The sequence below is a fragment of the Apiospora kogelbergensis genome (genome assembly GCF_038363985.1).
Source record: "Apiospora kogelbergensis strain CBS 113332 chromosome Unknown utg000001l_segment0_segment0, whole genome shotgun sequence".
Classification (NCBI taxonomy): Eukaryota; Fungi; Ascomycota; class Sordariomycetes; order Amphisphaeriales; family Apiosporaceae; genus Apiospora; species Apiospora kogelbergensis.
The window spans coordinates 7513698-7540464 of NW_027117418.1; the positions used below are offsets into that span (position 1 = coordinate 7513698).

General features: G+C 52.7%; 6 protein-coding genes across 6 annotated transcripts; 3 read left to right on the forward strand and 3 right to left on the reverse strand.

The window, feature by feature from the left end:
• Window positions 1-21: 21 nt before the first annotated feature.
• Window positions 22-4228, reverse strand: PG998_002424 (hydantoinase B/oxoprolinase; the record flags this gene model as incomplete). The annotated part of the gene is made up of 4 exons (XM_066869242.1): window positions 22-815; window positions 919-1853; window positions 1915-3139; window positions 3190-4228. 4 exons carry the CDS (start codon window positions 4226-4228, stop codon window positions 22-24), a joined length of 3993 nt encoding a protein of 1330 aa, XP_066737657.1.
• Window positions 4229-8344: 4116 nt separating this feature from the next.
• Window positions 8345-9424, forward strand: PG998_002425 (uncharacterized protein; the record flags this gene model as incomplete). The annotated part of the gene is made up of 3 exons (XM_066869243.1): window positions 8345-8470; window positions 8513-9143; window positions 9195-9424. 3 exons carry the CDS (start codon window positions 8345-8347, stop codon window positions 9422-9424), a joined length of 987 nt encoding a protein of 328 aa, XP_066737658.1.
• A 1544-nt stretch (window positions 9425-10968) lies between these two features.
• Window positions 10969-12761, reverse strand: PG998_002426 (uncharacterized protein; the record flags this gene model as incomplete). Its single annotated transcript, XM_066869244.1, has 2 exons — window positions 10969-11908; window positions 11959-12761. 2 exons carry the CDS (start codon window positions 12759-12761, stop codon window positions 10969-10971), a joined length of 1743 nt encoding a protein of 580 aa, XP_066737659.1.
• Window positions 12762-13921: 1160 nt separating this feature from the next.
• On the forward strand, window positions 13922-14492 carry PG998_002427 (uncharacterized protein; the record flags this gene model as incomplete). Its single annotated transcript, XM_066869245.1, has 2 exons — window positions 13922-14083; window positions 14190-14492. 2 exons carry the CDS (start codon window positions 13922-13924, stop codon window positions 14490-14492), a joined length of 465 nt encoding a protein of 154 aa, XP_066737660.1.
• A 6657-nt stretch (window positions 14493-21149) lies between these two features.
• PG998_002428 (uncharacterized protein) lies at window positions 21150-22589 on the reverse strand (the record flags this gene model as incomplete). The annotated part of the gene is made up of 1 exon (XM_066869246.1): window positions 21150-22589. The coding sequence occupies one exon, from the start codon at window positions 22587-22589 to the stop codon at window positions 21150-21152; it is 1440 nt and encodes a 479-aa protein (XP_066737661.1).
• A 391-nt stretch (window positions 22590-22980) lies between these two features.
• On the forward strand, window positions 22981-23796 carry PG998_002429 (uncharacterized protein; the record flags this gene model as incomplete). Its single annotated transcript, XM_066869247.1, has 2 exons — window positions 22981-23125; window positions 23216-23796. The coding sequence occupies 2 exons, from the start codon at window positions 22981-22983 to the stop codon at window positions 23794-23796; spliced, it is 726 nt and encodes a 241-aa protein (XP_066737662.1).
• Between the last annotated feature and the right edge of the window lie 2971 nt (window positions 23797-26767).

Genomic DNA, 26767 nt, shown 5'->3' on the forward strand with positions numbered 1-26767 from the left:
AAATTATGTGGCCTCCTTCCTTCATGTATCCAACCTCTTTCCTTTCCATACGTTACGCTTGCAGCGCCAATTCCTCCCTAGCAGCATGGCTACCCTTTCTCCACGCCTCCGTATGATCCGCCTTAGATGAGGCCGTCTTCGCCTCGCCAATTTTCCCCAACCACCGCCGCCGGGCGTGTTGATGATGATGCGGTCGCCCGGCTTCATCGGAGCACTGTTCTTGGCACCGAGGTTGATATAGCGCTCCTCGAACTCTGCAGGTTTGTCGTCTTCCTCTTCTTGCACATGACCTTGCTGTCTCGCGAGATCCTTCTCGGGATCCGCCTTGGCCACGCGGCGAACCCAGACGTTGAGGCCGCACTGCGCGTCCTCGCCGCCCGCGAGGCCGTAGGGCCGGTACACGCGGCGCTCGGAGAGGATGGAAACCTGGACCGGGATCAGGAACTCGATGTCGCGGACGACGCCGTCGCCGCCGCGGTGCTGGCCGCGGCCGCCCGAGCCGGCGCGCAGCGAGAACTGGCGGAGCAGGACCGGGTAGCGGCGCTCGAAGACCTCGGAGTCGGTGATGCGCGTGTTGGTCATGTGGGTGTGCACGCCGCTCGTGCCTTCCCAGTGCGGGCCGGCGCCGGAGCCACCCGCAATGGTCTCGTAGTAGCCGAAGCCCTTGACCTCTTCCCGGCCCGAGAGGTTGCCGCCGAAGCCGAACGTCAGGTTGTTGCAGTCGCCCTGCGACGCGGCGCAGGCCTGGAAGGCGCGGAAGATGACGTCAGTCACGCGCTGCGACGTCAGTACGTTGCCGCCCACGACGGCGGCGCCTGTCGAGGGCGAAAGCAGCGAGCGCGGTGGAATTCGCACGTGGATCGGTTTAAGGCAGCCCTGATTAAGGGGGGATGTCCTCGGAGATAAGGCAGCGCAGACAGTAGATGATGGCACTGAACGTGACGGCTTCGGGCGCATTGATGTTGCCGTAGACTTCGGGGCCTGTACCCTCAAAGTCGAAGATTGCTTCCCCCTTGTCTGGGTCGATCGTAACGCGAAGCCGGATCGGGCTACCATCGTCCATGAAATCCTCAGCCGAAAGGTCTTGGCCTTCGAATCTCTTGTAGACTTTCTTGAGGAGATCACGCACGCAGTTCTCCGCATTCTGCTGGATGTTGACCATGTAGAATTGGACGGTATCTTCGCCGTACTCATCAATAAGAGCTTCAATGAGCGAGATACCCTTCTGGTTAGCCGAGACTTGCGCTCGCAGGTCGTTCAAATTGTCTGCCAAACAACGGGTTCCACTACATCCCGGATACTTGGCAGGCTCGCTATACAGCAACTCAATGATGCGCTCTTCATTGAACTTGCCTTCGCTAACAATCTTCTCGCTCTTGATTGCCGCGCCCTCCTGGTACAACTCCCTCGAGTGTGGGGGCATGCTACCAGCTGTGATACCTCCAATGTCTGCGTGGTGAGCACGTGATGCTGCGTAGAAGAGAATTTTGTCTCCTTTCTCGTTAAAAGCTGGCATCAATAGAGTAATATCAGGCAGGTGAGTGCCTCCATACGATGGGTGATTGGAGATGATAACATCCCCCTTTTTCAGCTTGCCCTCCCAGATTTTAGCTTGTGTTCGCACACATGTCGACATGGAGCCCAAGTGGACAGGCAAATGGGGCGCGTTGGCAACGAGACCTCCAGTTGCGTCGAAAATTGCACAAGAGAAATCTAGTCGTTCCTTCACGTTTGTGCTGACGCTTGTCTTTTGCAGAGCCCTGCCCATTTGCTCGGCTATGGCCATGAAGCGGTGGCCGAAAATGCTAAGCAAAATTGGATCGACTTCCCTTTCGGAAGTATCCTTTTGCGATCTGAGAGATGTTAGTGAACTTATACTATACTCAGCCGGACCAACACTTTTTTGAGACATACTCTTCTTTGATATCCCTCTCGAGATCAATGATGACATGAGTCTCCAGAATCAGCGCCTTCGCTTTCGGAGTCACGACGATAGTTTGTGTTCCATCTGCTAGCATAGCCGGTCCTTGAATTTCGTCGCCCACTGACAGGTCCTCCAGCTTGTAGATTGGAGTCTCCCTTCGGCCCCCGTCAAAATAGACTTGCGATTTTCCATAAGGCCGCTTTTCACTCGCATCTTGTCGTTTAACCTCCTTGAGCTGCTGATCGACAGTCTTCTCTTGGTAGCTAAAGCTCTTTCCGATACCGCGAACGCGCACATCATCTATAATGATGTCTCTGTCGTCTAGGGTGAAGCCAAACTCGTATCGATGGTGCTCCACAAAGGCCTCTCCGAAGTCCCAGTCCTTTTCAGTAGGTTTGACGATCATGAGTGCCGACTCGGTGCCTCGGTATCTCATGTTGAGATACTCCTCGAAAACCACCTCGCTGTTGTTGAATCCTTGATCAACCAGAGCTTGTCGCGACTTATCCTTGAGCTTTTCCATCTTTGTCTTCAGCTCGTCAATCACAGATTTCTCTTCTTTCCAGACCTTTGACTCGGGCTCTTGGCGCTCATCGACGACATCAGCTAAAGCCATGCCATAAGCCGAAAGCACAGACGAGTATCGGTGAACGAGAATCTGCCGAATTCCTAAAGCATCGGCGATAGCAACGGCATGCTGGCCGCCTGCACCACCGAAAGTTGCCAATCGGTGTTTGGAAGAATCATGGCCCTTGGCTTCAGTGATTGACCGGATGGGCCTTGTCATAGCTTCGTTCGCAATGGTCAAGAACCCATAAGCAACTTCGTCGAGGCTCATGTCCTTACCCGTCTCGCTCTTGATCTGATCAGCAAGCTCTTGAATAGCACGCTTACTAGCCTCGGGATCTAAGGCCTGGTCTTCATTCTTGCCGAAAATCTTGGGGAAGAAATCAGGCAAGAGGCGTCCGAGGAAAAGATTGGCATCTGTAACGGCTGCTGGGCCCCCTTTTCGGTAACAAGCCGGGCCTGGGTGGGCACCAGCGGATTCAGGGCCAACCACAAAAAGGCCATTCTTGAAGAACAGTCTGCTTCCGCCGCCGGCAGCCACGGTGTTGATATCTAATTGCGGCGACTGTATAGTCACACCGGCAGTTGTCGTCTCAAAAACGTGCTCGTATCGGCCATCTCCATATCTAGAAACATCCGTGCTTGTACCTTGCATGACGTTAGCGCGGACAGTAGTAAAATCATGGCTCGAAGCTTACCTCCCATATCAAAACCAATGACGGGTATCTTTGTTTGTTCGTCGTAACTTGTAATGGCGTAGCCGACAACTCCGCCCGCAGGGCCAGATAAAATAGCCTTCAAACCGGTGAACTTATCAACATCAACTAAGCCACCATCACTTTGCATGAACTCGCATCTGGCACCTTGGCTTCCTGCCTCATTCAGGACGCTTTGAGTACCAAGACCGCCTGCGAAGCCTTTCTGGAACCCGGCAATGTACTTCCTGATGGCGGGTGTGAGGTATGCGTCGGCGCATACACTGGTGGCCCTTGAAACAAGCTTGATCATGGGCATCAACTCATGGCTCAAGGAGATGTGTTGGAAACCAATCTCTTTGGCGATCTTGCCGACCATAGCTTCGTGGTTGGGAAACGTATAGCCATGCATCAGACACACTGCTATACTCCTGATACCTTTGTCGAAAATATTCTGAAGCTTGTCTCGAATCCCCTGTTCCTCCGGCCGGCGCAAGATGCGGACTGCCTCTCCTGACAGGCCCATGACCAGATCCGCACTATTCGCATCCTCGCTGCTGGCTTGCACGTCGGCTTTTGTAACGTTTCTAGCTGGGTCTTCCGCGTAGTCCTCGAGTGTGACTCTCTCGTCAATCTCGACTACCTCCTCATATAGCACATCAGGCTTCCGGATCGCTAGGTCAAAGATCTTGGGTCGGCTCTGGTTGCCAATTTCTAAGCAGTCCTTGAAGCCTTCCGTGACTATTAAAGCGATCTTCTCGCCCTTCCTCTCTAGCAAGGCGTTCGTAGCGACTGTGGTACCCATGCGAATCGAGTCGATTTGGGAAGTGTCAAGAGGCTCGCCTCGGGGGATGTCGCGCTTGGTAAAATGACTCATGATGCGACGAATACCCTCCAGCGGCGCGTCGTCATAGTTGGCCGGGTCTTCGGAAAGCAGCTTGATCACGATATCTTCGCCATTCAGAGTGCCGACACAGTCTGTGAAGGTACCGCCGCGGTCTATAGCGATGCGGATACCGCGTACTTTCTGTGCCTCGGCCATTGTGGTAGCGAGCGCTTGGAATAACAGCGCTCTTCGTTTCGCGGAGCTCAGGCGGAGGGAAACAGTAAACAGTCAAAAGGTATATCGGAAATGTAAAACAGGTTGCGCTCTTGAAGGGGATGTCTGCCTGGTTGGGATTAACAATCCAAAGGTGGTAGTGCAATGGTTTGCGCAAGCCAATGTGTAGAGGGAAACTGGGTGAAGATAACTTCCATTACCAAGCAATGAGTGCCTAGTTGTATTATTAAACATGTCGCCAGAGCCGCGGGGGTCGAAAGCCGACGATGGCCAGGTCCCCAGCAAATGACGAGCAACTCCGATGCCCAGGCATGAGTGCTGGTGTAGCTCCGATGTCGTAGTTCGGCGTCAGCAAAGCCAATCCCGCCATGTGGTAATAGGAATCCCAAGATCGAGGGTTGATAAGAGCTCGCCGCTTGATAAGGTTGGTAGATCCTAGGAGAAGCCCCCCTATGAACCCCACCATCCCACTATCGCAGATGCCTGCTGTGCGACAGTAACGGCACTGTTAAGCTATTAGTTATCTAATACCCCGCACTATCTATAATCACGCCTTCCGAATGGAGCCGGGAGAGAGACATTTTTAGACAATTGGAGGCCGAATCGCTCCAAACGATTGGAGTGTTTTACTACGTACATGGGCCGACTACAGATATAATATTCAAGCGGTGGTGCAAGTCCGTCACTTGGAGAGTTGGAGCAACATACGTTTTGATGTGGACCTGCAGGTGCAAAAAATGGTGCAAGTAAAATTCCCATGGACAGTGATCCTCCAGACTCGCTTTTTGATGTTCATCTCGCCTGGTTGAAGTCGAAGGTGCGTAGGTTGCTGCTCTGATTCTTGACCTGGTAACACTGCCGGGAACATGGGTTAAGCAAAAGTGGAAATCATGACAAACCAGGGTGGGAGTTCCCGTTCCTGTCTACCGAAGCGGCTCAGAATATACGACATATTGACTCTGGGAACCTCGGGATCGAGGTTGAATAAAGCTCCTTCACTAAGAACATGAAAAAGCCACATGTGAAGTCCTGTTCTTCATCGCTTAGCGGCCGCAGGCTTGTCCGTCAAGGCTTCTAGAAGGCATCTTTTGGTCTAGTACTCTTGGCTGCGGTTAAGGGGATATTGACACCTTCCCCCGGCGCGGAATATGGTGGCCAATCGTCTTACGTGAGTGCAAAGCATGACGTTCTTGGTCGTAAGGATTGTCGAATGTGAGAATACCATATAAAATTTGAATTTACCGTCCGAGCTCACCCGTCTTTTGCCCCTTGCTCTTGAGCTGTAACCTTCCGCATTCAGTAATTTGGCGACCCGGGACCGGGCGACCAAGCCTAATTACCCCGGGCAGGCGAGGCAATATGGCAACCCTCAGCTCATCAACCACCCCCTGTGCCCCCTGACAGAAGTCCTTGGCATGGAATCTGTTCCAGATACCGGTTTTATAGGGCCGAGCTGTGTGACCAAGATTAAGGACCTTCAGCCACGATTGCGATGAGGCTCATTAGTGGCTGTTGTTTGGGGCGCTGCCGGAAGATGGATGGTCACATTCGCGGGCCCGTTGGGACCATGTTCAATAGTTTCATCTTCGCCTTGCCCGAAGTCTCATCACCACCAACAGCAGCGTGGTCTTGTCGGACTTCATACGCGCCTATACCACACTTCGATCACACCTGAGTCGGCCGCATACAGTCAGCCCTAGCGATTGGCCCTTAACAGCGAGTCAGTAGTTACACCCAGACTGTCATCTCCGTGTAACCTGGCCGGGAATAGGGCATCACAGATGTCTGAACTGTCAGGGTGGTATTGACCAGTCCCTCGGCCGAGTGCTCATCCCAAGTTGATTAGGAGAATTTGACGTAAGCCATGCAGGCTGCGATGAGAAAAAAACATCGAAGTACTCAAACAATGGCTGTCGTTGTTTTAACATGGATCTGGGTTCTCTCCTGTATGTGATGTAAGTGACTCAGTCTCGGCACTATATGCCATCGTTGGGGTCACAAGGTCTAACATCGTTGTGCAGAGAGTAAAAGCGCTGCCATTCATGCAGCTCTGGCGCAATGGGAAAACGCTTGATGCTATGCACGATAGCAGTCACCTGTCTCGGGAGCACCCCGCAGTAACTGCATACATGTGTATTTTCTCCACGACGGGCGGGCTGTTTGGACGTGATCAACCAAACGCACATATGGAGGAATGTACCGGGTCTAGCTTGGGATGTATGTCACGTACGCAAGTGCACTCCGTCCTATCAGCAAATACTTCGCCCACGGCATATACTACATTCAAGAGCCGAGTCGCGTCGAGCCGAGTCGAGCCAGGTCTGGTCTTTGGAGTCTGTCTTCTTTGTGGGGACTAGATGGGGTCACTTGATATGCCCAGCACATCGTTGCTGCCACCTCCCACTCCTCTTTCCTCTCTCTCTCTCTCTTTCTCTTTCTCTTTCTCCAACGGTTTGCTACCTAAATGAAGGCAGGCACGTTCACCCCGGCAGATTTAGCCCCCACATGCCTCGACTACCCGTCTTCAACGCAACTCCTGTTGCCCGGACAAAGAAAATCATAATCCTTTTGTCACTCGCGCCTGCTACTGGCTGAGAATTCACAATGCAGCCTATTTCCACATGCACGAGGACGCCCGTTTTCTCGCCAATCAGGGGCCATAGCCAAGTCCATCTCATGGGCCATCCGGGAATGCTTTGCAACTCCAGCCTAGTCTTCCCATGGCCGTTATACTTTATTTCCTGTCGACCCTTGCTGGCCTAATTTATCCTCGAGTCTGCTATGTACCACCGGCTTCCTACTGGCCGAATCACGAAAGTGCTATCCCTCGTTGGGCAGCCTGCGTCTCTTCGGTGAGAGATTACTACGGGTACTGTGAACCTACCTGTACTCCAGGAGTGTGCTGACGCCCTGTCATGCGAGTCTTGTCGCCATAAGATGGACACCGAAACTGGCCAGAGCTGAGTGTTCTGTGGTGGTTCGCCTGGGCTGTCTTTGGCCGTCCCATCGTGCTTATGTTTGTACCAGATAAGTCTCTCGATATGTCCCTGGGACGCATCGTCTTCACATGCAAGTCGGATATTAGCCTGCGCCGTTGCCATGGTCCTGGAACATGACGGCGATGCGCTGCTCCTTGCCACGCCATGCTGCTGAGTACTTAATACCAGCTTATCATACTTGCTGGGGGACAGGCCGGGGTGTCGACCATGGCCACGCATTCCCCCACACCCATATCTGAGACAGACGGCTGTGCCTGAGACTCGAACATGGGTGGAGGTGTGAGTATACTGATGAGTACTGTGGCTGTCGGGATTACGGGGATGTTGCTTAATTCGCGGCCTATTACTCATTACTCATTCGGGCTCCGCCGAACAGATGTCACTGTACAAGACACCTGAAGCGGCCGAGAGAGAGCTGCTAGGCAGAACTGGTCACGAACTTCGCTTTCAACAGACTACGGTGTGAAATGGGAGACATGACAGCCACTCAGGGCTAGATTTTGTAGTCGTTGGGAAGGAACTAGAAGTCCCTGTGAAGGCATTTGCTGCTTACGGGTATGAATTGGTGTCTCGGGTGGCTTCAAGGGACGACTGATGGTGGGCTCGTGCCAGCGTTGACTCAAAGTAGCCCAGAGATATTCCCGCGTAGAATCACCTATCCGTGGAATTTTCTACCGCAACCTTATACCAAGTACCTTACATGCTCCAGGGGTCACATCTACATCCACATCACATTCACGCTTGCGGCCTTACTTACCAGCATTTTGTCCCGAAGAATCTCGCTTCTATGTCCCTTTGAGGCATCTGCTCATCTGTTCATACTGGCCGTGTAATCATTTTCTGGGCACCGGCGCTGGACTGCTTCAAGAACCTCACTACCGCGTGCGGCCGATCCCGATAGCCACTCAGAAAGACAGCAAAAACAGTGACTCGTCGAGACCGATCACCCGCTGGCTTCATTGGTGTATACAGTCGACTAGAATCAGAGGCTTGTGAACTGCATTTATCATCGCCGTGACAACCCATGGCAACGTTGGATTTTACTACAAGGGATACTGCGACTATATAAAGCCTGCACATCACTCAACTATATTTCAACATGCCGGAAAGAGCAGCAACAACAACGATGATGCGGATCGCTATTGCCGGAGGAGGCGGCTTTGCCAATATCCTTGTCCGCGAGCTTTCGGAAAGCGCCCATGCCCTCATAGTGCTTTCCACTCAAGTAAGCTCCTCACGCCACAGCGTATCCTCCCATATCTAACAGGGTAATACCTCACAGGAGCGTCCCGAATTCGATGAATACGACTGTCAGGTCGCTGTTGTCGATTATGACAGCATGGAAGACCTCAGGTTTATCCTTCAGGGTGTTGACCTGGTGATTTCGACAATCTGTGGCACACCCCAAATCAACCTCATAGATGCTGCTAGACGAGCTCGAGTACGCTGCTTTGTCCCCTCGGAGTTCGAAGGCGCCCTGAGCCACAGGCCCAGCGACAATGACCCCTTAGATCGAGGCTCCTCGACAGCCCTGGACTATCTTCGTCGTTGGTCAACATCACAATCCCACCCGATGAAATTTACCGTATTCTCCTGCGGTATCTTTTACGAACGGTTGGCCCCCGGGGGTCTTGATGCATACAAAATGGGCTACAGCTCCAATGTGCAAGACGAAGGCAACTACCTTGTCAACCTTCGCACTGGTACCGCTGAGATCCCTGAAGCCAATGCTCAGGGTCGTTCGGTTCACATTGCCATGACCTCAGTCTTCGATGTAGCCAAGTTCGTCGCTGCAGCCGTCAATCTTGGGCTCAACAGTTGGCCTAGCGAGTTCAAGATGCGCGGCGCCCATATGACGACGAAGCATCTGGTGGAGATATGCGAGGAGGTTCGAGGAGGTATGTCGTTTATGTGGTATATTTTACTATTATGTTACCTTTACTAACCAGACGAAGTTCCGTTCAACACAATCGCCAGGCCTCACAATGAACTCGTCTCGTGGCTCCAGCACTACGAGGATCACCAAGATTGGATACGCTGGCACCATATGCAGCAACTCGTCCAGACTGCGAATGGTCGTTTCAACTTCAGCAACCCAAATTTGAACGAGCTGGTCCCATTTCAAACGGTTGGCTTTCGAACTTGGCTCCAGGAAATCTGGGGATCGGGTGTTGTCTGAAACCCGTTGCTTTTCCAATTCTCACCTCGGGCCTAGTCATATGCCTTCTTTTACTTTCATACACACACCCTTTTTCCTGCCCCTTTTTGTCAAGTTCGTCTTCGTCGAATGTTCTTGACGTCCAGGCGACTTCAGCACCATCTCCTGTACCTCATCATCCTTGTATCACAGACTAGAACGCTAGATTTACTTTCTCGCAAATACGACCTGAGCAAGTAATTGGCTTTGCACCAGGACGAAGTAGGCTGCCATGTCTACCTGGACCTGAATGTATGCTTTCTCGTAATGCCTTGCCTCGTACGAGCCCAGCATCCACCCATGGCCCCTGAAAGCCCCTACCCCCCACGCCGCAACCCGCATTGCTGCATTGACTACTGCAGGTAATGTAATGTAGCCCTATGACCTCGACCCACTCTGCATCGCGACCATCGGTTCTTCTTCTCTGGCTGGGCTCCAATTGAACCGTCAGCCAAGCCATGCCTACACACCGAAAACTGTACCTATTGGGTCGTACGCAAACATATATCCATAGTGCTACCTATATTATTGGATCCCCCTGTTGCCGTTGACGCAAAAAGGGTCATGGGGGGCCTGGCGCGCGCCCCGAGGTTGAAGCTGGCTCCCTTGCCGTCACATTCCTTGCCTTCCTCCACCACGGCACGCAACACAGCCCTAGCGGCATGCCTCCTGCAAGACGAATGACTGCATAAAGGTAGACGAGCTATATTCTTACACTATAGCGCGTCTCCCCGGGCTATCCCCCAGGTTTCACAACCCTTGCCCCAGCCTTTCTGCCTGGAAGTCAAGGGAGTAGTTGCCTACATCGATGGCCTGGGGATCGCCCACAGCCCACTACTCTATGTTTTTTCGTCGCCGAGTAATGGTGCCGAATGAAGAATTTATTATCGATGAAGCATAATGTAAATGCAAATGCAATGGAAATGTCAGGAACTGATAACGTCACCCTTCCACCCTTTACTCCTCTTGCTATGTTTCCCGCATCTCCTCCGTCTCCGTCTTTGCGCATTTAACATTCTTTCTCTTTCTCTCTCTATATGCATTCCATGATTTTGCTCCCCGCCCTCGGACTGACGAGTTTTTATGTTATGTTGAAGTCAGAAGGGGCGCGCCGCTCTACCTGTTTCGTACATGTACACTTTCGCCTATGTAACCACCAAATAAAGAGTTCCCTCTGATGTTGAATAATGTGTCTGTACCGACTGACACCAAAACAAAGCAACCCTGGCTTCCCCCACCCTCTCCCCTCTTCCCTATCCCGCAGATGACATGGATCTAAGCTGCCAAGCGTAGGGCTGAAAAGAAGGAAAAAAGGAAAAAGCCCCGTGGAACGTGTTACTACTCCTAAAATCCGTAGACCGAGAAATAATAACGCTTCTGTTCCGCCAGCCCTTAAGCCGTGGACAGAGGCATATTCCGCCCTCTGGCGAAGTGACGCATGTCTCCCAACTTGCAGGCCACCCGAATTGGGCGTAGTCTTCCCTTTTTTTTTTTTTAAGGCTTTCCAATTTAATTCTTCTGGGGTTTTATTTCGTAGCCGCAGGCGCAGGAGCAGCGACAGACGATGGTGGCGCGGCAGTAGCAGCATCGGTTCCGTTGCTATCGTTGTCCTCCCCGTCCTCACCGAACTCGGTGACGACCCAGAGGCAGAACTTCTCCCAGTCGACGGCCCACTCCTGCAGTCGCTTCGCCTTGAGGCCAGAGCCGACCGAAGCCTCCTTGACGTCGCGGGTCCACTCCTCGGCCGTCTGGTCCTCGAAGGCAGACCAGCGGATGCTGTTCTCGGCGAGCGAGCCCAGGCCCGCGAGCCCCAGGTTCTCCCAGCCCTGGAGGGCCTGCCAGAAGTCGTGGGTGCACCCCGCAGTGTCCTGGCCCAGCATCGCCGGGTCGTCGTTGCACAGGCAGCAGGGGACGCCGCGGGCGAGCAGGGCCGGCAGCGGGTGGCTCATGACGGAGCCGCAGAGGCGGAGGACTTCGTTGCTGATGGGGCAGCTCTCGATGAGGATGCGCTTCTCCTTGACGAGGTCGATGAGGAGCGGGTGCTTGTACAGACTGAAGCCGTGGCCGATACGCCGCGTGCCCAGAAGCACGGCGTCGTACAGGTTGTGGTCTGTCTCGCTCCCCGAACCCAAACACTCGCCCGCGTGGAAGAAGAAGGGGATGTTGACGCCCTCCTCGGCGCACTGCTTGCGGAACCAGAAGAGTTCCGGGAGGAGGTCGCGCAAGGGCCGGCCGCCGTCCTCCTGTCCGACCAGGTCGTAACCCGCGATGAGGTGCGGGTGTGTGATCTTGGTCGTGATGCACTGATCCATGTTGTGGACGATGTCGCGCGTGGGGAGCCAGCGGACGCAGCACCAGATGATGCGGAATCCCCAGAACCCCTTGCCTTCGGGCGTGTTCCGGAACTTTTCGACCTCCTGGTCCAGCACGTCCATCATGTGCACGTAGTCGGTGTCGGGTGTCTCGCTCCCCTGCCGGTAGTAGTCCAACCCCAAGCGAAGCGCAGCTCGGCGTACATGATTCCGTCCTCCTTGAGCAGGCGCATGAGCCGCTGCAGGAACTGCCGGTAAATGTTCTCGTGGTGCAAGAACGAGTTGACGACGCGGAAGCACTTGTAGAACTTGGTCCAGATCTCGTCGACGCCATGGTGCTGCGCCACGGCGTCGGTCCGCGAGAGCGTGCAGCGGCTGTAGAGCCACTTGAGGAAGCCTTCGCGGCCCCCATCGGGAAAGGCGTCGGCGGCCTGGGTGATGCGGATGAAGGTGCCGGACGTGTAGTCCGTACTCCAGAGGCTGTCTTCGGTCCGCTCCGTCTTGAAGTAGCGGAAGAGCAGGGTGGCGTTCTCCAGCGCATGGGATGAAGTCAACGGGGCGTCGGCCGAGATGTGCATTCCCGGCTCCTTCATCAGGATGTCCAGCAGGAACTTAAAGTCGACCATGGCGTCGATGTGGGCGTGCAACAACGAACCCTTGGGCATGCGGCGGATGATCTGCCACAGTTTGGTCTGCTCCATGCGGTCCTTGGACAGGGAGAACATCATGCCCGGGTGGACGGTGATGTTCTCGGACTTCTGGGCCAGCGTGTCCTCCAGCTGGGGCGTCCAGATGGTGCGCGCCTCGCGGTCGCGGATGCGCTCGACGAGCTGGCAGGCGCGGCGGGCGATGGGCGACAGGTTCTGGCGGAACGAGGCATCGCTGCGCTGGGTGGCCTCTTGGGCGATGAGGCGCTCACGGCCCTCGACATATTTCTGGATGAAGTCGTCGGCCTGGCTGGGCACCTCTTGGGATATCTCCTCCCACTCCTGGTCTGTGAATGGCATCTTGCTGGTTTGGTTTTCGGTCTGCTGTCAGGGCGCGGCGGAAATGTTTGCGAGAGAAGACGCCGCCGTAGCCGGCCGTAGTAGTCAGTAGTCAGTAGTCGGGTCAATTTTGCTGATGCGGCTGCCTGTGTGCCTCCTGACACTAACCAGTTGCAGCTATGAATAAGTCGTTGGTAATTTCCCTCTTATCTTAGGGGAAAACCCAGGGCGCTGGTACTGGCAGTGGTAGTGGCACTGGCGGCGGCAGGTATTTGATCAGTCGGATTGAGATGAGATGACAAGATGCACCGTCGTCTGCTTCACTTCATAGTGTATCTCAATATAAGCAATGCGTTGTCCGTCTCAAGTTGTCTAGCGGGACGATTCAAAGTGTTACAATATGGAATGGACGACAAACCCCGCTATTGCAGGTCTGTAACCCACTAAAAAACCCTTGGCTGGGTCCTCGTGCTGGACGGGCTTAATGCACCATGCCTGCCATGATGCCTGCCGTGATGCCTGCCTGCCACGGTGCTTGCCGCCGCTAGCGGTTGCATTCTGTTCCGTATGTAGAGTTCAAGAAGACACCGATAATGATGATAACAGACAATTGCTGCCACCGTCTCAAACACTGGTTCATCCCTTACGGCGTCACCCGGGCACTTGAGTCCCGGCGGACTACGCCGGCCGTGCTACCCGTGCTGTTTGTCTTGGACAGAGCGTGCAGAAGATCGTGGTCGGCCACTCCTATAAAGGTTGAGGCAAGCCTTTCCCCCAAGGCAACACGGCGACATTGATCTGCTCCCATGCAGATCGAAACCTTGATACTATCATGAGGCGCTGGAAACCCGACATGTCAGCAATCACATGCCGCGACATCGGCGATGGAAGAAACTGAGAAAAGGGATAAATCGCAAGACGGAAAAGTCACCGGCACACTCCCGCTCTCACCACCAAACATGTCACACCAGGCCCGAGTTCAGCAGTGGTCTCTTCATTGGCCGACCATGGCCCATCTGTTCCCATAACGGATGCTGCCATGTAACCAAAGCCAATTTCTGAGGGACAATTGGACATGCGGGGAATGGCGGGAGCGGGATGCCCAAGGACCCTCTGGGTGGCGGCGGAATATCCAATCTTAACCACGCATCATCATCATCTCACTCGCACAAGCACACACCATGTCCAACACACCACTGCCGCACAGAGCAGCTTCGTGCCTTTGCGGGGCCATCAGGATCAACGTCACCGGCGCGCCGTTGTCGACGTACCTGTGCCATTGCCGTGCGTGCCAGAAGGCTTGCGGCGTGGTGTTCTCCAGCAATGCGGCTTACCAAGCAGATGTACGTAAAACCGCCAGCCCCTATCTGAGAAGGCAGCTAGCTAGCGGGTTTGCCACGAGGGGTCTGACGACAAGCCAAACCAATCACTTATCATGGAAACAAGCAGCATGTTCAAATCACCTTCCCGAAAGGCGACGACCCTTCTTCGGTCCTCAGGACCTTCGAAGATGACAAGTCTTCCGACTCGGGCACCGTGATTCTGCGCACCTTCTGCGCTGTCTGCGGGTCTCGCCTGACGACGCAGCGCCTGGGAAGCCCGGATCGCCTGGTTCTGGCAGTTGGGCTCTTCGCTGGCGATGAAGGCCGGCAGGCGGATATGAAGCCTACGTCGGAGTATTTCTGTGTCAATCGCGCGGCCTGGCTGGGCGAGGTCGAGGGAGGGATTACGCGTCTGGACAAGATGGTGTAAGCTCTCACGCTGCTGGTTCTGGGGGCAGGTTCAGGCGAGGCAGAAGCATGTTGGATCGGTCGATCGGTGATGATTTGATAGGGACAAAAGTGGATTTTTCCGGTGGTTTTTGAGGAGGACTTGATCTTGAACTGCTTGGTTTGACATCAGTATATCAGAAGTATCTTACCCTTGGCTCGAAAGTATAGTGCCGCGTAGCCAGCCAGCCATAAGATGTTGCACATAAACCCCGATGTGGGTGACTGCAGACACCGCTTACACGCCACCGGGTGGTCGTTATCTCTCTCTCATAAGCCAGATTTACATTACATTGTAGGTTTTTTTTCGGTAGGGCTGAAATGACTCCGCGGCGCAATATAGGACAGAAGATCAGGAAGGGGAAGTAAGAAGCTGCAATACAAGCAACTCTCCCCGGTCGACGTCACACAGAATATTACATGCGTCAACGAGCAAGAGAACAACTCGGCACCGGCCGCGGGACAGCAAGATTACGGGAGCTGAGAATGATAATCATACTCCCAATGGCCGCCTTATTTGCTTGGGTCACACTACTTGAAGCCTTCCTGCAGCCGGCCGCCAGGCCAGCCCGGTAAGGCAACCCACCAATCTTACATCGAGGCACTTCAAATATTATATCAAACGGTAAGTATCACAGCAGGAACCGGGCAGTATCAGCTTAACTAGAAGCGACAGAAGGCTTCCGCTGTTTCTTATTAGTTGATCATTGAGTATCGGCATGCTTTGGGAACCTCACCCTTCCCCTTTGTAGGTCACTTGCTTACGATGCTGTGATAAGTTGCATGAAGTACTAGACATGTCTTCAAAATGGAATAGGATAAATCTAGGTAGGCTGGGGAAGACAGAACGTTTCTCACGGTCGAGTCACAGTGTGAAATGACTGGCCTTGAGTCTAACTAGCACGTCCGAAGAGATGTCGAGAAGATAAACATCATGGCTTCTGTGTCGGACTTCTATCTAATGGACGTCGGTATTGGCCCATAGATTAGTCGGATTGTACCAGAATGTAATGTGTAGCTAGAAAGGGGGACAAATACAGTACTGGCATATTGACCGTGACCTGCTGGGTCCCAAACGCTGGTAATGGTACGTGATATTATAACGTATCCTGGACACTATGAAATTAAGCTACTATGGCGGTTTCGTGAGTAGGTAAAACAGTCACATCTTCTCTATCACTGGTAGAATGGTTTCAAGTGAAGTGTTGCATGCTTGACAACGAACAATCTTTCAAGTATCTCATGGCTCGCCGGACCATCATCCTCCTCCGGGACATGTGAACATAATGGCAGGCGGCCTGGTTAGCCATCATATCGTCTAGGAGCGACTAGGTCTAGGGATTAAACTCAGGTGATGTAACCTCAAGCTAGCAAATATGGGAATAATCAAGAGAGGTTATCCCCGGGTTGTTAAGCATATATATGATCGATTCACGACATTCACATAACCTGCCCCTTGAGGTTAAACATGTTCTGGGAAGACTTGGGGTGAAGTCAGGATGAATTCGGTGATGAATTGCCCTCTATGACAACTGGAAGTTGCAGCCTAAATAGTACCAGTCCGTCGTCTCATTCAGCATTTCATGTATGCCCTTCTCCCAGCTAATTCATTGGAGACTCCTCAACCTGCCCAAACTTCCTTATGTAACTAATAAATTCAGGTTACTATCTTCATTCCGGTCTTTAGGCATGCGCGATCGATCCCCTTGGTTTCCCCGGTAGTGACAGACTCTCCTAGTCTGTGAGATATCTGATGTCAAACCTCTACCCGGATGCCCAACAGCTAGTCAGCCTTGACCATATCGAGCCGAAGAAACTGGGTGGCAGTTACTCACTTCAAGCGACGTAAGATTAGTTTACGGATACGTGCTTGCCATACAAGACTGGCTAGAGACTGAATGCCATTTTCACAGAAACGCTGGCAAAGAGCTCTGTTGTAATAATAACAGTGCGGGCGAGGAAACTTATGTACACGCTATTCCAAGCGAGCATGATGGATACGTACGCCGGCACTTTACCTCTTACTCTACTAGGGGATCATGGTAGACGCAGGAACTTGAACAACATGTCGCTGTGCAGTGGCCTGCGTATCACCTGACTTTTGATGGTTGGGACGATGACAAGGAACAGATGAAAGAACATGAAGAAATATGTATGTCTACCCTCGTTTCGGCTGCAACTCTACTATACAATCTGCTCACGTAAAAGGTCGGGCGAGGTCAGTACATTGGGCTGTCGGTCAAAAATAAGAGGCCATGCAAGCTACTGGAAATAACAGCGAACCCACCCCCTTCGTCTACTAGAGGCTTATGTGACGACGACGACAGGCATTGGATCGTAAAACTCAAAATTCCTATCAGATGTGCCAAGAGTGCTATATGGAAACGATGGTGGCAAGAAGCGGGAACTGCAGCCATTCACCATCCTCGCCCGCCGCGCCTCTCCAGTCGCTCGCCACCCAGTTAGCACGAAACAACGCGAGCCGGGAGAGGTTAACGAGCTTCTGGGTATCGGGCCGTTGCGATTCCCAAGTGCCAATGCTACGGCGATCACTGGTCGGATCCGAATCCCTTCGTCCTCGCAACCTGAAAGCAAATCGACGCGGCCGCATGCGGCCAATCTCAACATCAAACACGCCACCATGTCCCCTGGCTGCCTGGCCGCTCATAACTATCATCCAAATCTGCTCTTAGCTAGCCTCTCCAGGGGGTAGATAGCGGCTTTATATATATCATCATGCATGAACTCAGCTAGCAATTGAGCATCACCTATTTGCCAGATGCTTCTACTAAAAATATAGTTTTCTTAGGACCAGACAAGAGACCAAGTTCTGTATACGAATAGAACAAGCCATTCCTATTGACTGCCAACAGGTTCCCCAAGGGCTCAGTATGAATTTCGTAGGAATATAGACTTCACAACATGGGTCTTGCCACTCAAAGGGCTTGACTGCGCCGGAATTGCTCCACGTGGAGGGGAACAAGGCGACATGGATATGCAAATCATAGTACATTCGTTTTGCGAGATATTTCTTCTGGTCCACCCAAATGCCCCCTTCCTCTGGGTTCGACTCACGAGCAGACTTCTCCGGCCGCATCCTTCCCAAAAGGGGACAGTATTCGAGTAATAGAGATCACAAGTCATCACACCTTGAGAGATTCTGTTGCGGCTCCAGGTGGGCATGTCCATATGTTCAGCCCCATCCCATGTGTCACCGACATCCCTCACGCGTTTACCACCTGGCTGTTCGACAAATCTCCCTAGATAGCCATGCTCTACCCCGTAGAGCAACGAAGCAGGATCACTGGTCTGTCCATCCGTCGTCGGGGATCCATCCTATCCCATATCAGAGCCTCACCAGATACAGCTGTGTTTCGGGACCAACCACTTCCGCTGACCAAGTAGCCCATATCGGTTGCTTGATCAGCTAGTTCATGCCCAGATGGGCAACTTCGCAAAGTATCACCCTGTAAGCCCTAGGTGCCCGGCGTCTCACTGCTTCTTTTCGGTCTTTGCATGGATTGCCGATACATAGAAGTCGATTCGAAAAGAGAGAAAAAGACCGAATAAGCAAATAAGTGAGCTGCAATCAATCACATGGACCCCCCTTTCCCAGCCACTTCTCGAGAGAGACATCCCATTCCGCCAATGGCTCACATATTCTCCAGTAATGACTCCACTCCCCCAGCGACAACATCGCAGACATGACGAAAGATGACTACATATTTATTATGCATACATGCATACATGCCCGCAAACTCGCAACGCCAATCCCCAATCTATGCGAAGGCAGGACTCAGTCTACTATAGGTGCGCACCGCCGGCAAGGTGGCAGTTCTACAGTGGATCGGCCGCTCAAATCATGCATGGAACGAGGAGCAGAGGGTGGCATAGATAATCCAAGAAGAAAAGAAAAGAGGATATTTTGACGCATACGACGTCTATACCCACCACCATTGAGAGGAAGTGCGCGCGCAGGCCAGGTGCGTTAGCACGCATCGTTTCGCTGTCAAGTGTGATCGATCGGACAAACGAGGTGGGGGAACCCAAGACGGAGCCGTTTACCACATGAGGCCGCGGAGGCAGAATGTGTGCCTGGTCACCGGTCGGGCTCCTAGAGTGGAGTTTGCGCGGTGGTGCCTGGTCTGGACGCCGAGGATCTTCGAGGCAGACTTGCTTGTGCCGCTCTTCTCTGTGGACGCAAGGATCTCCTGCCCTAAAGAAACAGTAGCCGTAGCAGCCGTCGTCGTAAGGGCGACGGGCGAAGGGCGAGTGGTTAAGGCGATGGGTACGGAGAAGCGGGCGGTAGTACATACACACTATCCAGCTGCAGATCTAGACAGGTCGGTCATCCACGGCTTCAACTATCGGTTCAGCCAGTCTGCCGGGTTTTTGAAGAGTCTCATAGGTCGAAGCCTGGCATCCCCGGATGCTTGGAAAGCCTCTCATTGGCCGGCCAGGGTACGGCAGTGCTTCCGAGCTAACCCCAGCGCAGAGAGCTGACCCGGGTTTTCCAGCCAGGGACGGCTATAATTGGGCTACTTGGCCATTCGGAGCTTTCTGCAGCAGCTCTGTCTTACCCAGGTGGGAATATTCGTTTCTTGCTTTTCCTTGCATAAAAGCACGAGCGGCAATATCTTTTCTTTGGTGACCGTTGAATCGTCATTTTAACCTCATCAGTAGCCCCCAAGGCGGCATAAGCAATTCTGTCATCTGTCTGCTGTCTAGAACCTCCAGTACGAGGTCCTCTAGCTTCTGCTCCAGCCTGCCAGCTTCCAGTCGGTCAGCCAGTCCGCACGTGCTTTGCAAGAAGCAATGAGATGGGATACACTGCATACACGCACCTATGTTAATAAGCGAAGTCGTTCAATTGACCCCCGTCCTTGTCTCCTTTGGAAAAAGAAGCCTACAATATGCACGGTAGATCTGTGTACGTGGACTTCGATCCTCGATTGATACCAGATCTGGCACCAAGAGATAACCGCTATCATATGCACTCACTTCCCAGTGGGACGATTTCCCGCTCCTGTCAAAATCTGAGCACTTATCAGTCATTGATGTGATGCCGTCTCTTCGGTGCCCCTCTTCTAGAAAAAGCTACAGTACCCGACGATCAACAATAACCAATCGCTGTGCAGCTGAACACGCAATATTGCGTTTATGCTTGTGAAATGCAATGGCTCTTGGCGTATCCCGGCAGGCCATGTTCTTGAAAAACGAATATACCGTCGCTATAGTTGTAGTAAGGTTATGGCATATAGCGGTGGCCGAAGACTGCCCGTCTGCGACCTTCGTCGGGGCACCCTACTGTGTTATAGAATATCATACCCATCTCTCGCTTGCGTAGAGGTATCGCGACGCTAGGCAACGGGGCGTAAGAGCAGTGCGCAGTCTCTCACTGCTACCTTCACCGGGTGTGCATCTCGGTTTCAGGCTTAGAACCGAGATAGTACACTGATATGATCGACATTAATTGGGGATTTGGTATGGTTTCTGGTGTAATAACGTAAAGAGGTGAGTAACGTGAGCGAGCCTTCGAGGCAGACGATATCCTCAGAGCTTCCTCCTCCCCATAGCGATGTCGCATACCACAATTGACCAGGTGAAGAAACAATGCATTTGCGATGTGCAATGTCTCAGGAGGGCTGGCTGTACCAATTTTCCATACAGTCGGACACAATGGCAAGCGTAAGGATCCGCTACAAGTGCAGTGGATTCAACGTAATCGATGCACCCGTAACTTGAGTCATTCCAAATGACTATCCCATAAGCATTTTCCTCATCAGTACGAGGCGTAGGGGAGCACGTAGAAACAATGAGACGGTATCTGATTGGTAAACGGCAGAGCTGCCGCCCCCAGATACCCCTGGAAGATGTGCTGCAGGGAATAGAAACCCGGATTTGGGATACACTAGCTTGTGGGAGGGATCCTTCGCTGGATTGCCTGTTAGCGTTCTCCCAGAAGCAGAGACACGGCCATATATTTGCGTTGTATAGGTATGCCCTTCTCGGCCGTATGCCGTCAGCCGGTCAGGAGGAGGGGGCGTGTCGTTCTTCAACGAACTGGCTAGTTGCAGATCGCGATCCCCTCTCACCGCAAGGTTCGGCTTCGCACACAGCGCCCGTGAGATGGCAAGTGGAAGATGGAGGGATGGTAGTATGATAAATCATAATCATGTATGAGTACACTGTAAGTCTGCCACAGACTTGTGGTAATTGCCTCCGCTATTGGCGCTGATAGACAAGGGGCAGGCATCGTGGCATGCATGACACGATTATTTCTGATCTTCTTGCATGCCATTGAGACATCGATGGAGAGTTTGACACAACGACTAGCGTCGGAGAATAATTGTGCAAGAGGCTGTGTCTCAGCTGTGCAATGTTGCTTATTCCATTGCAGCTCCCGAACCACAAACCTAATGGCCACCAAAATGAGACATGTCAAGACATTAACGCTTGTTCGCGGCGTCTTGCCGTCTTGAACTACTATTTGGAGGGGAACCAGCAGTAGCAGACTGTCATGTGATCAAGAGTCGAAATCGAATATTCCTCAACCACTTTTCGTTTGGCATCATTTGATACCTTCGACCAAAGTCTATACCATACGCTTATATTGAGCATATGCCACGTTCGCTAGACACTAGGTAAAGGTGATCTTCTTGCCCATCAAACTTTGAAAGACGTCGTTCAATACTTTCCGCTTCTTGGATCGGCCTTCGGCTATTTTCGCGGTTTCGTCGGCTTCGGCCTCGTCATCTAGACCGTCGAGTTGCGGAACCCAAGCTCTGATATGCCCGTCCAGATGCGCACTAAATATAGCTCCAGCCATATTGTTACCACCCATGACCACTCCACTTGATTCACCACCTCCGCCTGCCCCACGCCAGGTAAGAGCGGTGACCCTGTTCTTGACGGTCCTCTCGGCGCCACTGCCAGAGCGGACACCGGCCATGACTGGACCTGTATTTCGTAGCCTGGTGATGACCCCGCCATCATGAAGATCCAGGACAAGGATCTCTGTCTCATTGGGCCAGAAAAGTACCTCTTTCGTCGGATGTGTCAGGCCAACCGGCGAGGTAAACATTGTCACCGAAGCTAGTTGACCGTTTTTGATACTTGGGCCGAAGCTGGCCAAAGTATTCGCGCCTGTGGCGGCATCCCAGACCCGAATGCGGCGATCTTGCGCAGCCGAGATGATGAAATTTCCGTCATCCGTCCACGTTAGGCCGTTGACGGGACCGGAATGTGCTTTTGCAGAAACGCGGGCGCGAATCTTCCCGTCCGAGCCAAGCAACCCGTTGCGGTAAATTCCCAGGCTATCCTCTTGATCAAGCATCCCTATCGAGGTCCCGGACCTGCGAACATCCCAAATCCTGACGGTACCATCAACACTCCCTGTAGCCAAGGCATGTTCGTGCCGCGGGGACCAAGCTGTTGCAAGGACGGCGCCGTTGTGGCCTACAAGTGACTGCACGCTAGAACCTGACCGCAAATCCACCAGTCTCACCGTGGGGTACTGGGTTCCGCAGGCAACGAGCAAATGCTCGGCAATGGGAGATATAGCATGGGTGTAGATCTTCGACCCGAGGTTGAACGAACCTGAGATGGTTGCCGTCTCTGTTGACCAGAGTTTCAAAGTGTGGTCGAACGATGCCGAAAGAAAAGCAGCCGAGTCAAATGGATAAAATGATAAATTTGTAATCCCAAATTTATGCCCCTTGTCCCCACGAGCTATTCTTGCAATGGGTTTGTAGGTGTGCCCGTTGAGGGGGTTGGCGCAGGAGTCTAGATTCCATATCTTCAACGAGGCATCCGAGCCGCCAGAGAGCATCAATCGGCCGTCGAACCTCTCGACTGCTAAAGCGTTAATCCCAGACTGGTGTGCCCATATAGCTCTCTTCTCGCCATCAATGGCGGACGGACCAGCCTGGCCATCTTGAACAACAGTGCCTCGCTCACCCCCGTCAAACCGGACTGATGGGGCAGCTTGGAACGATGTCAGGAATTGGGTAGTCTGCAGCCGGGCGAACACATTGGGGCGAATGTTCCCAGTGGAACGCTCAAACAGAAGGTGATTCATACATCTATATGTGCGATACGCAAAATGGGGAAACAAAATCCCATACAATCAAGAAGCGCAGCTTATCTTCGAAGAGGCTGGAGAGCAATGGTGACCGAAGATGTTGAATAAACAAGCACGAAGTTCAGGACAGGCTCCGACAGTGAGTGGCGTCATTTGCCAAATATCCGAGCTTGAGGTCCAAGGTTAAACAAAGCGCGGCTGTCATTGGCTCGAAGCTCGAAAGTGTAGGCAGGAGCAGCCCCACATTCTTCTGGCTGCACATTCCAGGAGCATGGGAAAGCATATCTTCAGACTTCGGATTTGATATGGCGTGTCTGTAATATTACACAACAGCTCATCAGCGTGCCACGTACAACCTCCTCTTGGCATATATTGATCAAACGTGACAATGGCCCCGTCGAATTCAAAAAGACCCCGATCTAGGGCGCAATCGACACTTCTCTCCGATACAGAGACCTCGTCAGGCCCGAATGTTGCTGAGAAGAAGCAAAAGCGTCGCCGGCGAGATGCAAATGTCTACGATGCGGTGGCGGGTAAGTTGCCATTGGGTGGGAACGAAAACTGCCACGCTATCACCTACACCATTCCTTATCAGAGGTGCTGACGGTTGCAACAATAAACAGGCCGAGTCACGACGACTCTCCCACTGGAGGATGTGTCAGACTCTGATGAAGCAACAGCGGCGGCGCCTTATCGGCGTGACCACTCCGGTCGGCTCCGTGATCCGACGCTTGCCCCTGAGGAGGTCCTGTTCCGACGAATCAAGGCGCCAATCCGCTTTGCGGAAAAGGATGTGTATCACCAACATGAGGCTCTGCCCCGGGGAGGTAGAGATGTGCTTCCTGATAGTGACATGCTGAAGGCAATCCACGGCTATGCCAGTCACTTCTACGCTGCTCTGGGCGCGGCAGCACGAGGCCCCGGTGCCGCTGCAGCTACTGACGGTGGCGGCAACAGCAACATCGACGAGCAGAGCATGGACGAGACGGCCTTGATCGCATTCGGCATCCTGCTCGAGGAAGCTGCGCGAGACACCCTAGGGAAGAGGGGTGATCTGGTTTTCACCGAAGGGCAGAAGACGACGGTTGGCCAGGAGTTCTCCCGAGATGTGATTGTCGGATTGCTGGACGCTGATTCGTTGCCGCGGCCGAAAAAGACAACGAACACGGCGGCCAACAGCAGCGGCAGGGGGCGAATAAAGTAGGAGCGCCTCTGCTCTAGCGATAACGAAAACAACAACAACGTTATTGTGTCGGCAGCGGATGCTACCAAGCTAGCTGCCTGTCTACCTACAGTGCCTAGCGAGACTGATGCAAATGCAGTGTCTCAAAGGGATGGCGCCATGTGCCTAACGCTTCCTCCTCCAGCTCTCCCCCCAACCGAATCTTGTTGATTGGTACTTTCGCATATCATTCGCCTAGCAATTGCATGCTACCAACGAGCGAGCAACTTCACGGCACCGCCTTATGGCCAAACCAGCAGGTCGCCGTATGACAGCCTTTCGAATTGTACATGTACATTGCCGATCTGCGCAAGAGGTGTTTTCCTTATTTGGATAGTCTACTCGACGTTTCTTTTTCTCACACCCAATCATTGCCCGGAGGCTCTCGGCTATTGCACCCCACCAACGGACCTCCCACCCCTTGTCCTACCACCCATTGCTACAGTCTCGCTGCAGCAACTGTTTGTTAAGTGACACGCACAAGCATCTAACATGCAATTGCTAGTTAGCAGCCAGTCGCCTTCTGCAGCCTTAGTTAGGGCAGCCCGGTGGTGGTGGGTGTGTGTACATGCGCGCGCGCGTGAGTGTGTGACACATTTTCCCATGCTACATTACGATAATTTATGATATGTCGGAAACAAAAAATATGGGAAAAGAAGGGCTCGGGAATCCTGGCATGGACAAATTTGCTGTTTGCGATCTCCAGCATGCCTTGATGCGACCACGATCGCGAGCGAGGCGTTCTTGGGTTGACGTTTCCATTTCCATTTCTAGGGTGATATGGGTGGTCACCCACACACCCCCTGGGAGCTCCCTCATGCTATCCGGACTCTCGGGCGAGCCAGTCATCAGTCGACGGAAGCATGGCTGCTCGCAGTGAGGCTGCCGGTGCCCGTCTGTGCCGCAATGCCGCAGCAAGAGAACAATTTTCGAGACTTTCGGACATACGACTATGCTGTATCCGTGTTCATCGCAGATGATCAATTAATGTAGACGTTTCGTTGCATCGTCACCGTGTCTCTCATTGGGCTACTTGTTCTGCGTGTTGCGCTGTTCCGGTTCGTCCTCCCTCTCGTTGCTTTTCGCCTCAGATGCTGCTACCTTGACGATGACGAATTGGGGTCCAGACTATGGAAGGTCGTTTCGTCAAAGTGGCATGTATAGACCAGCTTTTAATACCGTATTGCTGGGATTCCCATATGCATTTCGAATATGACTTGTCATTTCTAGCAACCTGTCACCTGCAGTTGGTGAGTGGAATGTTTCCCTTTTAGGAACGGAAACCCAGAACCTAGTCGTGTTGACGATTGACAATCGGAATTTTCTCTTCAGGATGTGAATTGGATATGTAGTTGTGGTTGTTCCACCAGGCGATCCATAGTAGACACAAGTGTACACATAGAGTTTGGCTGGGAGTTTTATATAACGGGTGCAGTCTCCAAAGACCCCTTGGCTTTCGTCAATCATACCGATTTCAGTGTTAGCTCTCCGGTATCGGGGTCTGGGTGCACAATGTGGAGGAAATGTGCATGGCATGTATCTGGTCAACGCCCAGGCGCCAGGCGTCGTAATGGTTGACGAGGCTTGAGATACACATCACATAGCATACCGCAGTGCCGGATTGCTGACAAACCTTTCTTAACTGGGTTCAATTCAATGTTGAACGACAGATGAATATATGTGAAGTAAGATTGCGATACTGCAGGCAAGAATATCATGTCGATTTGATGATCTCTTATCTCAGACCCATAAGTAGCTTGGACGGCTGAGAGAGAAGGCTCGGTTGTTCTCTTTCTGCAATCCCAGCCATGTTGAACATCGCGAGCCATGCATGTAATCCTGTCGACAGGTGAAAGCGGCTTTGACGCGAGCCGATCCCCCGCCAGCATTACACGGGTGCAACATGAGGCGAAACCGACAGCCTTAAACCTCCGTTTTCATAGTCGTAACCGACGCCATCTTTCATACTCAATATATGAGCGTGTGCATGTAGATAAACACACGTACGCGTGTAAACGAAGACCCCAAGCGCACAGGTGGTGATGGAGTGCCATCGTGATGGGCAATATTCTTTACCCCATGGAGATATCCTCGTCACCGTGCATCAGAGTTCCCCCATCTGGCAGGAGATGCAAAGGGCTCGAGACCGATAATGGTTGCCCTGACAGGTATGGCAATTGCCCATTTCCCGCCTCACTTGATAGGCAATCGAGCACTGGGACGCGAGGATCCAATTGTGGTAGCTCATGAGCTGAATATCCAATATCCCATTTGTGCATGTCCACAATGACACCATTACATAGCTTGGGGAGCCATGTGGCGTTGCAAGTGTCTCGTGTGCAATTTCCGACTACAGTCGGGTGGTGGATGACTCCAGGTGGTACTGTGTAGTCTGAAACATAAAAAGTAATGGACTATCGTTGAGAGCGAGAGAGAGAGAGAGAGAAAAAAACGAGGCTGGCTCACCTTCGTATTTGCATACACTCATACATACAAGTATCCAATCAGCAGTGGGAATAGGCAATATGTAGGTATAGCCCGCCATGGCCCTATCCACTGGCGGCGCGACAATGGCAAATGGGACCGCAGTCCTTCGTGTTTGGACGTGCCTCGTCCCACGGACGCTGCCATGAACCAAACAATGCCGAATTTTGGATTCGAATCGGTCATATGGATCCATCAATTGATATGTACAATCGGCATTTGGATCTCGCACGCAAGCAAGTCTTGCTGGTAAGCTGAGAGACGTCAACAGAGACCCCTCATCACTCGCACATACATGACCAGCACCAGCATCATCATCAGCTGACTACTTCTTAATGGCCGGACATAAGGCAGTCGAGTGGTCAGTCAGTCTCTGAACTGAAATGGTGTTGATGTCTCGAGGAAGAGGGGCAGGCACAGAGCCCATTTAGGCAAACCGAGTGAGTCCCTCGCGGGCAGACTAGTCAAG